Below are 17,737 nucleotides of genomic sequence, written 5' to 3' on the forward strand. Positions count from 1 at the left end.
CAACTTTAGGGTGTCTTTGAGATCGAGTCGAGTTTGTGTTTTTAATTTTTTTTTATTTCTTAATTTGAAATGTAAGAGTTTGTTCGTCCCTCTTCCTCATCTTTAGTCATTTTCGTCGGTAGAAGTCCATATGTCTTTTGTGATCAAGAGATATAGGGTCCCCTATATTTTTTGGTCGCATCAAAAAATTTCACGACAGTGCATTTGGAGGACATTCAGGAGCTCAGAAAACCTATAGTCGATTGTCAGCAGAATAAACTGGGTGGGGATGTGTCGTGATGTAGAGAACTGGGTAGCCAAATGTGATGTGTGCCAAAGGCACAAGTACTTAGTAATGACACCAGTAGGGATATTACAACCTCTAACCTTACCGAAAAGGGTGTGGGAGGAAGTGACGCTGAATTTTATTGAGGGGTTGCCACTTTCGGAGGGATTTTCAATAATACTGGTAGTAGCGGATCGTCTAAGCAAGCATGCACACTTCACGCCTATGAAGTACCCTTACACTGCAATCTCTATGGCTAGTATATTTATACGAGAGGTGGTACTCTTACATGGATTTCTGAAATCCATTATGTAATATAGAGATAAGATATTCCTTAGCTAGTTTTAAAAGTTGTTTCTTTTGCCGGGGACAGTTCTGAAGAGAAGCACAGCATATTATCCCCCAGTAGATGGTCAGACATAAGTGGTCAACAAAAGCATAAAGATCTATTTGAGATGTTTTGTATCAAACAAACCAAAGAGTTGGGCAAGGTGGATTGTGTGGTCAGAATATTCGTACAATATCTTGTACCATTTAGCAGCAAAAACCACTTCTTTCAAGATTCTCTATGGAAGAGATCCACCCATCTAATTCATTATGGGTATAGCACTACACCCGTGTCCAACATCACAGTACATAGAGGAGGGGGACAAGGTATTATTTACTTAAAAGGAAGGATGATGAGCACGTGAGATAAGTAATCTTTGAACCAAGAGATATGGCTTACATATAGAAAACCCTTACCAGGAGGAATGAGAAATTATACATGCGGCACTTTAGGCTTTATGAGGTCGTGGGGCATATTAGAGCAGTAGCCTATCGATTGAGTCTACCACCTTTATCAGCTTTGCACCCAATTTTCATGTCTAACAGGTGAGGAAGGCGATAGGAGAGCATACACCGTCATCCCTACCCCTGACTTTAATAGAGGACATGGATGTCATTTTGGAACCTCTAGAAGTAGCGAGTATGCGCAAAGGGAAGTCAGGGGCTCAGGAGGTGCTAATCAAGTGGAATGATCTGCCAGAGCATGATGCCACATGGGAGCCATACGAGACAATCAGGAGACAGTTCTCTACCTTTCACCTTGAGGACAAGGTGCATTTTGGATAGGGGAGTATTGATACTAGAGAGGGAAGCATGCTAGGGGCAAGAAGGGTAAGAGATTCGGCCCCCCTTGTGGGGCCTATTAAAACCTATCATTCATATGTGAGAAGAGGAATTAATGAATGCATTAATTATGAGATGTTTCCTAATTAAAAAAGTGCATATTTGAAGGGGATTAATATGAGATGTTTTCTAATCAAAAAGGGCATATTTGAGGGGCTAATTTGAGGGCTGATTTGAAGGGGATTAATTAGGAGATGTTTTCTAATTAAAAAAGGAAAATTCATGGCGGATTTGGGGTCTGAATTGGAGGATATTAATTAGGAGATATTTCCTAATTAAAGATGACAGATTTGGGGACTAAATTGAGAGGGAATTGGGGGAGGGCTAATTTGGAATTTGTTGTTTTATTATTTGCTATAGGTAGTAAGATTTGAGTTATGTTTTTAAGGAGAATTTGATTTGAAAGTGCAGTAGTTTTTTTTGTGATGGATCCTAGCGGCGTTTAGGGTTTGGGAGAATAGGTCCTCCTCTCGAAAGAGGACCATTGTATCTTGCTTTGTTCATATTTGATTTTCTATCAATAAAAATCTATTTTTGTGTTGAATTTCATGGAGTTTGTTGCTATTTTTTTATGCCAAGGCGCATCATATAAATGCTAACAACATTTTCTATGTCATTAAGAACAATTATCTTAATACTGACCCTATTTACCTCAAAATTTTATGTCTCAATCTCCTATACACTGCAATTACAAGCTCATTCTTATTGTGAGCATTTTTAACATGTAATGACTAATCACCTTCCCCAATATCATTGAATTTATCCCACTTTTATTTATTTTCTTGTAATTGGCACTTTTGAAATAAGTATATGTATTAAAGATTAAATAATAACATAATTGAAACTGAAGAAACACCATATCATGGTAATAATGAAGTTTTCAAGAAATAAAAAATAAGCACCTTTGAGAAAATGCCGAAAGTGGAGAACAAAAAGGTTACAAAAGCAATGCAGCTGAAGAGAAAACAATAGCACTATAAAAAGAAAAAGTACTTCAAGAATATTACCTTCATTATTGGATCAAAAAGCAAACATGACATAAGTGTTTGCTGATGCTTCCTGCAAACAATTGTTTGAATTTATGAAAATTTAGTGTCACAAATATACTAAAACACAATCATTAAAACAAAGTCTTTGAAAATAACCTGGGTTGCAAAACATCGTTTTCGGGCAAAAGAAGAGTCCAGAGAGAAGTAATTGACTTAGGTTCGGCAATACAAAGATCCTCCAGAAGACAAGTAGACAATTCATAAATACTCAACCCATACAACCATCTTGCTTAAAACTATACTGTTAAAGAAGATGAAGAAAACCAGATCTGCATGTTGATCTCAGGAAACTAGCAACAATTGGAAAATAATATGACAGCAGGATTAACAAGGTAAATAAATACATAAGGGAAAAAGGTCGGAAACATTAAAATAATGAACGAGAAGAGATCTTGTATTTCAATGCCCCAAACTTAAAACCACATAAGTTTTTGACATTTCAACATCAGAGAACATGGACTATCGCATAAACGTTCTTCTGATTTGATTTTGTTAATGCATGCTAAAAATTTTGAAGCGCTAGATGAACTTTCACATATGCAAGCCCAAGTATTTGAAGAAATAAAAAATAAAAAACAAGGCCAAGGTTCCTTAGGCTATCCACATTTAAGATCTGGCATGATCCTAAAGCATAAAAAGACAAATAGAAGAAAAGCAACCGGCATAAAAGATGAGAATTTGACTCTTAATATAACAAAATGAAAAAAAAGAAGATTCAGGTAGCCGAATCGACGTCATAGGATAAAGGCTTGCTATTGTTGTTAGTGGTGGTGACATATTCTTTGATGACTTCCTCTAGTACTCTCCTAAAATTGAAGCTCTTATCCACTATTGGTACATGTATTAAACTCAAAGGACACCAACTATCTCCTACGATTTAAAGACTTTTGTTTACTTGTGGGATCTTATAAGAAACTCAGTCATGTTGACTAACTGCATCATAAAAGAACACCATTAAATACATCAAACTAACTGCTGAATATGTTTTTCTCACATGGATGCTCAATAGCATTGAACCCACCATTGCACCTAACATCATGTTTCTAGAGACTACCAAAAGATGTGGGAGTTTTGCTAAACTATAAGGCTTTCAAGACAACATCACTTGGGCATACACTCCGTATTCTAAATTATTCTTATTGCAACAGTACAAGAGTAATATAACAACTTGAAAGAAAATTGGGACAAATTTCTTAAATATTACTCAATCTCATCAATCAAATTAATAGACAAAAGCAAGCTGCTCTACAGCCATCATCCATCCCTACAATTTGTTCTAGCTCAATTGATGATATACTCAACTATCTCGAACATCTCTTATGCTCTCCAAGGTTCTATAACTCACTAAGTTGTCTACTCCACCAAATGAACATAATCATACTACCATTGCCATCAGAAAAGAGGTGTTTGTTATCAGCATAGAAGTGGTCGTTGTTGTAGCTGCAACTCTTCCCCAACTTATCAGTATTGCCCAAGGAAAAATCAATCATCTTACCATTGTTGGGAAAAGTTTGATGATCTCCACGCTTCTCAGCATGCCTCAAACACTGCCTTGGTCCACTCAACTCTGGCAGTACCTCTTTGTGTTCTGTTATCGTTTCCTAAAAGGACTACTATCGTCTTCGGCAATAATCTTAAATGCCCATTTACTCCTCTCAAGTTATTCCTCCTCTAGGTAAGCCATAGTTGCTCATTCTGATATTAAGTTTTAAATTTTGGGGTTTTTTTTCAATATGATTGATAATTGTTATTTATTTTCATATTTTAACATGACGTCTCTTACCCCTATTATTGATGTTGATGGCTTTCATTTTCCAATCTCTCAGAAATAATATGTCCATCTCTCCTACACATTAGCATTCGAGGATACTTCATGCATCCAGTAATTTTCTGTATATATATTATCTAAGCACCACAGCTATGAGTAACAATTTAACCTTCTTATCATGTATTTCAAGATCTTAGGAGAAGATGATTGATGGAAGTGTTCAAATTGGTGGCATGTATTATTTCACTGATCCTACTTCAGCTTCTTTATCTATTTCCCTTTATTAATGGCACTATCATTTAGGTCATCCTCCTCATCTTCTTAGCAGCTATATATCATGCAAAATAAATCAAATTCGAAGGATTTAAATTTATAGGAGTTTGGTTGGAAGAAAAGTAAATGCAGAGTAATCATTTGACGCATGTGAAAATTCTTACCTATTTTATTTTCAATGTATTTAGACTTCACTTATTTGTCAGAATTTTAAGTACATTAAGCTTCCCCGGCAGGCAACAGAATGAAATGTCAACTACATTAAGAAAAGGTGCTAACTCATGCATTCAGAATCCTATAGTAGACATGGTAAGATATAACTATTTACCTCCTATGCAAATTCTAATTTCCAATCTGAATGATTGACAAGCTCTAAAAAAATAAACCATAGACAATAGAAGCTCTAAAAAAAATAAAGTGGAGGAAGGCTCTAGAAGATAAAATAGAGGCCCTGCAAAAAAGAACTTGAGAAATAATTCAGAAAACCTATTCAGCCATTCATATTGGATGTAAATAGCTATTCGTTCTTAAATGCATGTCAAATGGATTCATTGAAAAATGCAACTCAAGAATGATTCATAAGAATAAAAAAATAAAGTAGAGGAAGGCTCTAGAAGATAAAATAGAGGCCCTTCAAAAAAAGAACTTGATAAATAGTTCAGAAACCCTATTCTGCCATTCATAATGGATGTAAATAGCTATTCATTCTTATATCATGTCAAATGGATTCATTGGAAAATGCAAATCAAGAATGATTCATAAGAATTCATCTAAATACAATTCATGTATTTTTTTTCGTAGAAGAAAATCTAAGTTGGCCTCCAAACCATGGTTTAAAAAGACATTTCTAGCATACGCCTCAAGGCACGCCTCGACTCAAGGCACAGTTTGGACGCCTTGAGGCATAAGCCTTAGCGGTCCGGGCGAGGCTTATGTTTTTTGTATTGAGGCGTACGCCTTGAGGCAGCTTGAGGCGCTGCCTCATTTAAATTATTGTTTTCTTTTTAAAATTCTCCTGAGCCGTGCACATTAGATTTAGGTCTGCCTCGTCTTAGATTTAGGTCTGCTTAGACAATCATTCAAGAAGTTCCTTCACCTCTTCTGCCAACTCTCAGCAAAGGTAACGATTTCTCACTTCATGTTAAACTGCTTCAGCTTCGCATGCTTAAACTTCGCTTATTTGTGTTAGGTCGAGTTCTTTGTAGCGAAGGTAACGATCTTTCTTCCCTTTCGACCCTGTGTCGATGTCGACTGCTTCATGAAAAGTAGAGCTTTGAAAGTTACGTTCCAACAGGCTTTGAAAGTTACGTTCCAATAGGAGCTAGTAGAGAACGTAACGATCTTTCAATCTTTCGAGCGTTGTTTAGGCTTCGCTTGTGTCATGTGAACTGTGAATGTAAGGAGCTTTCTTATTTTTCGACCTATTTCGGCTACTTTATGCGAAGTTGAGTTTTTATTGTCTTGAACTATCTGATCAGGGGTACAAATATTATTTCAAAGTTTGATTTTAATTCCATTTATGCAACTCTCAATAACACTTGTATGTGCCCAGTAATACTAAATCATATCTTCTGCATATGATAGAAGTAGCAGAAAAATGATATAGAATTACTTAGATAAATTGCTTTTTCTATTCATTAGATATTAGAAGTTATGCCACTATTTGTTCAAATGTATGTGGAATAAAAAACTTGGAGAACTTCATTGTGCAATGTGGAAGGACAGCGTAAAAATCATAAATAATTGATGTTTAAATTGCATCAAAAGAAGAATTCTTGAAATTGGTTATACTATTTTTAAGATTTTTTTTAAACAAGCCAATATGTTCATAAATTACTTAATATTTTTTTATTTTAATTAGTTATTTATAATGTGAGAATATTTCAACAAATCTATTATAGTATCCAGCCAATCCTAAGAAGCTATAAATCTCTACCACATTATTTGGTGTAGATCATTCCACAATTACTTTCACCTTTCATGGGTCTATTGAAATTCCTTCACGACTAATAATATATCCCAACAAGAGAATACCCGTTAGACAAAATTCACATTTTGAATATTCTTGTAACTGAGTTTTTAATTCTTACAATTCCTTTGGAGCTATCCTATAAGGAGATTTGTAAATTGCAGATGTTCCTTATTGTAGTTCTATCTAAAATTCAACGTCCCTTTTAAGTGGTAATCCAGATAATTATTCAAGAAATACATTTAAAATTTTTGAAACCACTAGAACATATTGTAATGCCAGCACGTCTTTGTTTAAGACCTCCATTTTAGCTAAGAATATCAACTCACCCCTCTTTAGATATTTACCCATTTTGACTGCACTAAGAAGAAAGGATATCGCATTCTTCTCAAAGGGAAGATAGGTCTTCACTTTGGCAAACAAAACTTTATTCTCTTTTTCCAACATTCAATTGTAGCAAAATGTTTAACTAATCAATCCATTTCAAAAATGTTATCGAAAGGTTTAATAGGCACTAAAATTAATTTTGTTGAAAATTTGACACTGAATATTCAGATTTATAAAACACATCCTATTGGCACGCAAACTATCCCCTAACTTTCAATGTTGGATGACCTTTAACATCTGATGCTACTCCTCTTAGTTGAATTGGTTGCTTCCCTTGCAGTATTGGCTTCCCCTCATACTAAATTTTTCCTTACTGATTGCCTTCTAAATATCTCATCTATTGTGACTCCTCCTAATATCCTTGTGGTCTGGCATTGCTTCTTTTCTCCTGAGGGCAGCCCACCTAGTAATGCCCCAAATCGCCATAACTAAAACATCTTCTAAGACCTATTAAACACTGGCCGTCTAGCCCAAATGCCTCTTCCCGCACTGATCACAAAGAAGTTTCTTAGTTAGGGTTGGCTTCTGCTTATTATCAAATTTTGGCTTCTAGTTTCTGAATTGATTTTTCTTTTTCAAACATCTTTCTTTTCTTTGTTTGTTATTGTTCTCAAGTATGCTTAGAAAAATTCAGCACATTTTCAATTCTCCTGGCTCTCTCCACTAGGATTGAGAATTCGCTGATATCAAATTGTGCCAATACTTGTCATATCTGATCCTTGAGGCCTCTCAAAAATCGGTGGCATTTATTCTCATAAGTGTTGACATAATGATATGCAAAATGGAATAAGAAAGTAAATCGGCTTCATATTGCATAATCGTCTTAGAACCCCGAGTCAAATTGAAGAATTTATCTTACAAAGCTAATATGGCTGAATGAGGAATGAACCAATCTCTAAATAGCTTAACAAAAACATCCCACTATTGCTAGTCATAGGCATCTGTCTAAATTGCTCTCTATATTGCACATGCCACTATCTTTCTGCAACTCCTTCCAAAAGAAATGTGGTTAATGGTACCTTTCTATTTTCAGGACAAATTATACCATCTAAGATCTTCGCTATCTTCAACAACCAGTCCTCAGCAACTGTTGGATCACTTGTACCTTTGAATGCTGGCGGTTTAAAAGTTTGAAATAACTTTAAATGTTGATCCACTTCTGATGCGGACATTGGCATGAAGATCTGGCGCATCTATCACAAGAGGGGTCGTAAATCGACGGTTCTAATTTAAATTGTTATTTAAAATTTATTTTAAGAATTTTAGCTATTATTTTATGTTATTTCCTATTTTACCCACAGGTTAGTTTATTTGAGTGTTATGGCCCAAGGGGCATTTTTGTAATTTTTTCATGTTATGGCCTATATATAGTCACATAACAAGCCCGATGCATTCCTCCACTTTAACCATCCAACTTGAATTCTGCTGATAATATCCCCATCTATTTCACCATCACTCTGAACAATAGATCCAAGATATCTAAAATGTGTACTCTTATTAATGACTTGATCGCCCAAAGTCACAATCCCCTCACTAGGTCTATTACTACTAAACTTACACTCCATATATTCCGTTTTAGATCTACTCAAGCGAAAACCTTTAGTCTCTAATATTGACCTCCATAATTTAAGTTTACTTTCAACTCCCTCTCTAGTCTTATCAACAAGAAGAATATCATCGGCAAAAAGCATACACCAAGGTACATCCTCTTGCAAATGTCTAGTGAGAACATCCATGACTAAAGCAAAAAGATATGGGCTTAAGGCTGATCCTTGATGTAACCCAACCGAAATAGGGAAATACTTGGTCAAACCACCTTGTGTTTGAACAAAAGTAATAGCTCCTACATACATATCTTTAATGATTTGAATATAATCATTATTGACTCCTTTCTTTTCAAGAACTCTCTTTAGCACTTCTCTTGGAACTTTATCATATGTTTTTTCTAAATCAATAAATATCATATGTAGGTCCTCCTTATTTTCTCTATATTTCTCCATCAAACCTCTTAATAAATGTATGGCTTCCATAGTCGACCTACCCGGCATGAATCCAAATTGATTTTGAGAAACATTAGTATCACGCCGCAAACTACGCTCCATAACTCGCTCCCATAGTTTTAAAGTATGACACATTAACTTAATACCTCTATAATTCGCACAATCTTATGCATCACCTTTATTCTTAAAAATAGGAATTAACACACTCATTTGGCATTTTTTAGTCTTCAAAATAGTATTAAAAAGTTTAGTAAGCTAAGAAATCCCATCATCTCCGAAGCATTTTCACTCCTTTATTGGAATATCATCAGGTCCAACAGCTTTTCCACACTTCATTTTATTTAAAGCCTCTCTAACTTCGATTTTACTAATATGCCGATAAAAATAAAAAACGTTATTTTTATTTAGGGTGTTAAGGTCACGAAAGTCAATCGCATTTTTTACATTCTTCATTAAAAAGTTTAGCAAAATATCTCATCCGCCTTTATTGAATATCATTTTCTAAGAAAACTACTTTTTTATCTTCATCCTTAATATACTTCACTTGAATTAAATCCTTACTAATCCTATCTTTTTGTTTGGCTAAGTTATGCATATATCTTTCTCCCTTCGTATAATCTAATATATTATATAAATCATTAAAAGCAAAACTTTTTGCATCACAAATAGCTTTCTTAGATTCCTTAGGAGCCTCTTTATATCTTTCCAAATTATCAAAATTTTTTCATCTAAACCAATTTTTATAATAAATCTTTATTTTTTTTATCTTTTCTTACACATTTGAATTCCACCACCAACTATTTTACTATTAGGAGTTTTTCCCTTTGAAACTCCAAGTACATCTTTTGCAATATTCTTAATATCATTAATCACTTTTTTCCACATAACATTAGCATCCTCATGCACGGACAAAATCTTAAGATCTAAAATCTTACTCTCAAAAATACTTTTATTAATATTTTTAAATGCCCCCAACTAATCTTAGAATATTGTTTACTTTGTTTTTTATTTTCCGCCCCTTTATCTTAAAGTCCAAAACTAATAAGTGATGTTGGGTACATAAATTTTCACTCGGAATAAAACTAAAGGATTCATGTCATGATTATTCAACAAATTTTATGCTGGTTATCGACTACCTAACGCAACCCTCCATTTTTCTCATCCGGGACTCCACTTTTCTCATCCAGGACTTAGGACCTGGTAATAGCAGTGTTGGTAGAAAATTTCATATTTAAATTTGGATTCACTATTGGTAGAAAATTTCTTCATATATGTCATTTTATCCACCACTTGTGAAATCAGATGCACAATATCATGCAATTCCCCTCATTCAATTTTGTTTTTGTATCTAGCCTGGACGACTGGCTAGTCATTCTTTCTGGCAATTTCTCAGACATATTTATCTGAAAATATGCATATATCATGGTTTAAAAAGGCGTTTAAGGTGCACGCCTCGATGGCACCTTAATTTGAGACGCAACTTGGACAACTCGAGGCCTAAGCCTCACGAAAACGGGCAAGGCTTACTTATGTGAATCGTGTAGGAGTTGCTTGCGGAAATTAAGACGATAATTAAATAAAGCGTTACCACCACAAAGTTATCACTAATAAAGTAAAGGATTAAAAATTCTAAGTAGTCGATTTGCTTAGGCGAAGATGTGCTTTGAAATTAACCAAGCAATTCAAACAAAATCCAATGATAAAAGGAATATTGAAGTGCTTATGACAAAATCCAACGCTTAATAATGAGAAAATTCACCTCGAGCACCTTCTCACTTGTTCACTCTTGGCTTTAGCGGCGGAGAAAGAACCATACAAGGACGGAGAGCACCACTACGAAGAAGGAGACGAAGGTCTTCATTACTGGAGAGGTAGCCGCCGGTGGAGATGGTGGTGGATGGCGGCCGATGATTGACCAATCATAGTCCTGGAATTGAACGTCTATGACGTCCACGAGAGTGGGAAGGATACGATCCAAATAATCTTTAACAGTGTTGTCGGAGCCAAACCCGACGTCGAAGAACGGTAAACGGGTGATGTGGATGTCGTCGTAGATGTCGAATACCAATCCGCTATCAATCTCGGGATCGGCCATACGTCATTAAAGTGGAGGTGGAAGGGTGTCGTCTTCTTCTCTTGGCTTCAAGTGTTATGAGCACCCAAAATTTCCAAAGCTAGGGAGTAGGGAGAGGGGCGGCCAAGGTAGAGAGAGAGGGGGCGGGTGACTTAGGTGAGGGGATTTAGGTTAGATGGGAGAAGAATGAGGTTTACTCAAATCTGAAATTAATTTCAGATTTTGAGTAAATTTGGAGGGAATCAATTTGAAATTGATTTCAAATTTCAATTAGAATTTAGGAGGATTAATGGGCATTTAATGGAGCCCATTAAGAGGGGGCCGGCGGGTTCAAGAGAGAGGGGGAGGAGGTTATTTCAAGACATGAAATTAATTTCAGGATTTTGAAAGAAATTAGGGGGAGATTAATTTGAAATTTGATTTCAAATTAAGGGGTCATTAATGCATTGATTGGGGAATTAAACGGAGAGGGCCCATGCATGGCCGGCGGGTCCAAGAGGGAGGGAGTAGGTGTGGAGCAACTTATGAGCCTTCCAAATTAATACATAAGCATTAGAAAAAGTTATTATGAAATCCACTTCAATTTGAATTTCAAATTGGTTTGGATTTGAATACTTACCTAATTTGGCTTTTGACAAATTTGAAAATTTTGAGACTAAATCAATTTTGAATTTCAAAATTTGAAACAAGTGGGGGAAAGGGAAAGGGGCCGGCGGTTGAAGATTGGGGAAGGGGTGGTGGAGGAGGAGTGGCCGACGGTTAAAGGAAGAACAGTTGGGTTGGATCCCCTAGATGGGCGGCGGTGGGGTTATGGAGAGTGTCGGGTAGGGGAGGGGGAGAACAAGAGATGGATAAGGAGACAAAAAGATAAAATAAAGCCACGAGTCGCAGACGCTTCCAACGACTGATGGGTAATGCGCTTCGCTCACCTTGAGCTCAATCACCCTCCCCTAGCTCTCATGCAAGAAGAAGAAGAAGCAAAGAAAATTTCTATTAATCAATCATTGACCTCATACAAAGTAGAAGACCGCACTATATTGGTCTCATCAAAAGAAAATAAAATGACTCAAATGCCCAAAGGGCTACAATAATGACTCAACATCCATAAGGGCAAAATAGTAAACTGAAAAATCTGAAATTAAAAGATACATGGAAAAACATCAGAAATATAAGCTCCTAATTATAGCTGTCGATCTACGATTCCTTCGCCGGTAGACCTGCCTAAAATGTCTGTCGATGACCTCATCACTTACACTTTTTTTTTCATTGAGACGTACACCTCAAGGCAGTTTGAGGCGATGCCTCATTTCAATTGTTTTTTTTCCTTAAATCGGTCAAGTTATACGATGACTACAAGCTTTTGCACACTAATAGCTCTCTAAAACAAAGTTCGATCCGTATTCTCAACTTTTAGATTCGAGGTTGCTCTCTCATTCAAAGTTGGGTCAAAATTCGAACTTTTAAAATTGAGAGAGTATAGGCTTACCTCGTTAGATCTTTTCACCTTTACTTGTGGGTCTATCTCCCATATATGACTTATCTCACCTTACTAATACATTTCATATTTAATACTTCGATGAATCAGTAACTAAATATACGATGAAACTAGAATTTAATGCTAACATATATATATATATATATATATATATATATATATATCAAATATGAGGTTTGCAATTATATTAAATTTTTATTATTTTCTATCGTATCGTTTGGGTATCTCACCTTGTTAGGAATTAGTTGTCCTAGATATTGCCTTCTTTTCCTTTTGTCCACCACCTCTACTAAACCTCTTCTTATTCAACCGACTTGTTTCCTTACCTCTCTTCCTCCTTTCCTTAATTGAATTCAATAACCTACTGAATTTTGTTCTGATTTATCGTTTGAGACTGTATGTTTAATACCTTCTTTGTACGTTATGATGACAATGGGGGATAGTTTGTGTCAACAGGATGTGTTTTATGAATCTGGATATTCAAGGTCACATATTTTCAACATAACTGATTTTAGTGCCAATTAAAAGTTTTGATATCATTTGGGAATGGATTGGCTACTTAAACATTTTGCTACAATTAAATGTTTGAAAAAGAGAATAAAGATTAGTTTGCCAAATAAGAAAACTTTCTACTTTTCTTGTGAGAAGAATGAAATATCATCTCTTGATAGTGCAGTGAACATGAGCAAATATCTAAGGATGGATGAATTGGTGTTCTTAGCTAAAATTGAGGTCTTAAACAAAAACGTATAGGCATTACAGCATGCTCTAGTAATTTCAAATTTTTAAATGTATTTCCTTAATAATTACCTAGATTACCACCTGAAAGGGGCATTGAATTTGAGATAGAACTACAACCAAGAACATTAACAATTTACATATATCCTTATAGGATGGCTCCAAAGGAATTGCAGGAATTAAAAACTCAATTACAATAAATGATGGATAAGATATTAAAACGGGCCAGCCATTCACTTTGGAGTGCACTTGTACTTTTTGTTAAGGAGAAAGATGGATCCATATGAAAGTGTATTGGCTATAGAGAGTTGAACAAAGTGACCATAAAGAACATATATCCACTATGACTTGTTTGATCAGTTGGCAAATGCCACAGTATTTTCTAGAATTAATTTAAGATAAGGATATCATCGAGGATTAAATAAGCAGATGTCAGTAAGACAACTTTTGGGATCAGGTATGATCATTTTGAGTTTATAGTCATGCTTTTGAGTTGACAAATGCTCTTGCTATTTTATGGATATAAAAAATCATGTTTTTAAAAACTACATAGATCAATTTGTAATTATTTTCATTAATGACATTCTGATATACTCAAAGACTGATGAGGAGCATGCTGAACATTTAAGGATAGTTTTAGACAAGCTGAGGAAAAATCAAATGTATGCAAAATATTCAAAATGTGAATTTTGGCTAAGGAGTATTACTTTGTTGGGGCATATTATTAATGGTGAAGGAATTTCAATAGACACACAGAAGATGAAAGTAATTGTGGAATGACCTACACTAAAGAATGTGATAGATGTTCATAGCTTCTCAGGGTTGGCGAGATACTACAGCAAGTGTGTTAAAATATTCTCACAAATTTCTATGCCTTGTCCAAGTTGATGAGAAAGAAAGTTTAATTTAAATGGACGACCGAATGTGAGAAGAGCGTTCAGGAATTGAATATGCATCTGACTACAACACAAGTGTTGACACTTCCATCAAGAATAGAAGGATTTCAGATTTATAGTGATACTTCTTTGAAGGGTTTAAGATGTGTTCTAATGCAGGAAAGAAAGGTAATTGTATACGCATCGAGGTAGTTCAAACAACATAAAATAAATTATCCTACTCATGATCTAAAGCTAGTTACAGTGGTATTTCTATTGAAAATTTAGAGGCATTACATGTATGGGATAAGATGCAAAATATTTACTGATCATCAAAGTCAAAAATATATATTGTCACAGAATCAGCTAAATCTATGACAGAAGATAATTAAAGACAATGATGTGGATATTTTGTATTATCCTGGCAAAGCTAATAATATAGTTGATGCTTTGAGTTGCAAATCCATAGGAATGATGAATTGAATGATTACTCAAGATGTTCAGTTGATTAGGGAAATGGAAAATCTACAATTAGAGGTCAGAGATTTTATAAATGTGAAATACTTACATCAGATGACAGTAAAGCCAACCTTAATAAATCGCATTAAGGAAGTTCAAAAAGTTGATAGTAAGTATCCTAAGTTAATGAAATAGGCTCAAGCAGGAAAAAGATCAAATCTTTCTTCTGATGCTAATGAAATTATTAAGCACAAATTTTAGTTGTGGAATCCATACTTGAGAAAGAAAATTTTGCAAGAAGTTCATTACTCTAGATAAACCATTCATCCAGGCACTACCAAAATGTATAAAGATTTGAGATTAATTTTTTGGTGGCCGAGCATGAAGAATGATGTTGCTGAATATGTATCTAAGTGTGAAGCGTGTCAAACTGTGAAAGCTAAACATCAGCAACCTAACGGACACCTAGTAGATTATTGCAATCCCTACCTATCCCCGAGTAGAAGTGGGAAGATATTCTAATGGATTTTGTTATGGGATTCCCCCGATCCAGACAAGAACATTATAGCATTTGATTAATTATTAACAGACTAACAAAATCAGCACACATTTTGCCTATCAAGCCAACAGATTCATATATGTGAAAGAAATTGTCAGATTGCACGGTATTCCAAAAGTTATCATTTCAAACATAGAAGGTTAATTTACTTCTAGATTTTGAAAAGAATTCAAGAAAGCTTGGGCACAACCTACACTAAAGTACAACTTTTCATCCTCAAATTAATGATTAATCTAAACAAACCATTCAAGTATTATAAGATTTGTTAAGATTAAGTATTTTGAATCTTAGAGGTAGCTAGAATTATCAATTATAATTAATAGAATTTACTTACAACAACAGCTATCAATCAAGCATAAAAATGGGACCATATGAAGCACTTTATAATAGAAAGTGTAGAACTCTCTTAACTTGGTTTGAGGTAAGAGAAAGATAATTAATTGGCCCAAAATTAGCTGATGAAGCAACAGAGAAAATCAAATTAATCGGAAATAGATTGAAAGCTTCTCAGGATCACCAACAAAAAGTACTATGACCTCACGCACAAAGCAACAGATTTTGATATTGGTGACTTTTTTATTTCTGAAGGTTAAGCCTGTGAAAGGTGCAGCCAAATTTGGGCAATGAGGCAAATTAAGTCCTAAGTATATAAGACCTTTTGAAGTTATTGAAAGGATTGAAAAGGTTGCTTATAAACTAACTCTTTCAACTGGCATATCAGATATTCATAATGTTTTTCATATATCACTATTAAGAAAATGGGTTACATATATCTATCAGAGAATTTCACATGATGAAATTGATCTACCAAAAAATTTGACGTACACTGAAGAAACTAGACAAAATAGCAAATTTTGATATTAAACAGCTCAGAAACCATCAAATTCTTTATGTTAAGGTGAAATGGAAATACAAACCAAAAAAAGAGACAACCTGGGAGAGGGAAGAAAACATTAGATCCAAATCCCCTCATTTATTTGAAGACTATTAATTTAATACACTAATAGATGCATGCAATGGCTGATGGGAATCACATGGCTTGTATTAATGGAATTGAGTTAGTGGAAATATTAGTATATTAAATTAATAGTCACAAAAAATTGTTGAGTGACAGTAGCAAGTGATTGAGTTCAGTAGCTTCTCATAGAAAATTATTAACTCTAGAGATATAGCAATATGGAGAAGATAAAATTGTATCAAGCGTGCAAAAAATTAGAAGCGCCCCTTGTTTCCAAGAGAGGAGGACAAATTATTCACATTAAATTTGATAGTAAGAGGCGAATTTTAAGTTAAGCAGTAGTAATTAGAAAAACCCCCAGGGAAAAATAAGATTAAGCACTTAGCATTTTCTCCTTCCATTCCTCACCAGTCCATTCTGTTTGCTGGAGGCAACTGAAGGCCGTGAGCAGGAGCAGGGAGATCCATGAGGGCTTGTTGGGGCTGCTACAGTAGGCTGTTGTGGAGTCTCCTAATCCTACCACTAGTTCAAATAGGTAAGAAAACTTCAACATACAGCCTACAGTGATTTTAAAATGAATATTGTAGGCTGTTGTCTGCTGTAAAGGCTCCTTAACCTACACAGCAACCTAATGCTAGCACTAGAACTAATATATTAAGTTATTTTTTAAAATGAATATTGGTTGAAATCTGTAGTTGCCAAAAAAAAGGAATGCAATATCGTTTACTGAAATTTTACAATGGAATACTGTTTGCTGAAATTTGTATTTTCTTAAATCTAAAATGGCATAATCTGTAGGGCGCTGAATGTGTATTTGCTGAAATTATTGGGTGCAGAAATCTATAAGCGTGGAAATCAGTTGGGAGAAAAGATAAGGTTGCTGTTATGTTAGCTGAAAACTATGTTTGTGTGCTGAAATTAGCAAGGGGGTGATCAAGGCTGTTGTGAATTGCTGAAATCAACTATAATTGCTGAAATCAGTGAGGAAAAGAAAGAGGAAAAGCTAAGAACAATTGCTGAAAACAGCCGCTGAACAGAGTAAGAAGACAAATTCAATGGGTTGTTGTTACGGAAAGGAGGAAGAGAGCTAAGGGAAGGAGTGAGTTGAATGAGGAGAGATTTGGTAGAGCTGGTGTAGAAAAGGAAAAAAAAAAGGCGAGATCTAGGAGAACCAATTCCTAGCAAGGTAAGATACCCAAATGATGTCATAGAAAATAATTAAAATTTCATATAATTGCAAACCTCACATTTGATATAATTATGATAGCATTAAATTCCAGTTTCAACATGTATTTAGTTACTGATCATTAAATTCCACTAATAGATGCATGCAACGGCTAATGGGAATCACATAGCTAGTATTAAAAGAATTGAGTTAGTGGAAATGTTAGTGTATTAAATTAATAAACGATTTAAGAACTTAGCATTTTCTCCTTCCATTGCCCACCCATCCATCATTCTGTTTGCAGGAGGCAGCTAAAGGCCGTGAGCAGGGAGATCCGTGAGGGCTTGCTGGGGCTGCTCCTGTAAGCTGTTGTGGAGGCTCCTAATCCTACCACTAGTTCAAGCAGGTAAGAAAACTTCAATATACAGCCTATAGTGATTTTGAAATGAATATTTTAGGCCATTGTCTGCTGTGGAGGCTCCTAATCCTACACAGCAACCTAATCCTAGCACTAGAACTAATATCTTAAGTGA

General features: G+C 35.0%; 1 protein-coding gene across 1 annotated transcript in view; it reads right to left on the reverse strand.

The window, feature by feature from the left end:
- Positions 1-17,737, reverse strand: part of LOC110097045 (HEAT repeat-containing protein 6) — a gene marked incomplete in the record, with an annotated part of 130,981 nt that overhangs the window by 100,834 nt on the left and 12,410 nt on the right. Inside the window, 2 exon segments of the mRNA XM_028695434.1 lie at positions 2,443-2,494; positions 2,581-2,660. Of these exon segments, the coding sequence (XP_028551267.1) occupies positions 2,443-2,494; positions 2,581-2,660 (132 nt within the window).

The sequence above is a fragment of the Dendrobium catenatum genome, unplaced genomic scaffold (assembly GCF_001605985.2).
Source record: "Dendrobium catenatum unplaced genomic scaffold, ASM160598v2 fragScaff_scaffold_71, whole genome shotgun sequence".
NCBI classification, from domain to species: Eukaryota; Viridiplantae; Streptophyta; class Magnoliopsida; order Asparagales; family Orchidaceae; genus Dendrobium; species Dendrobium catenatum.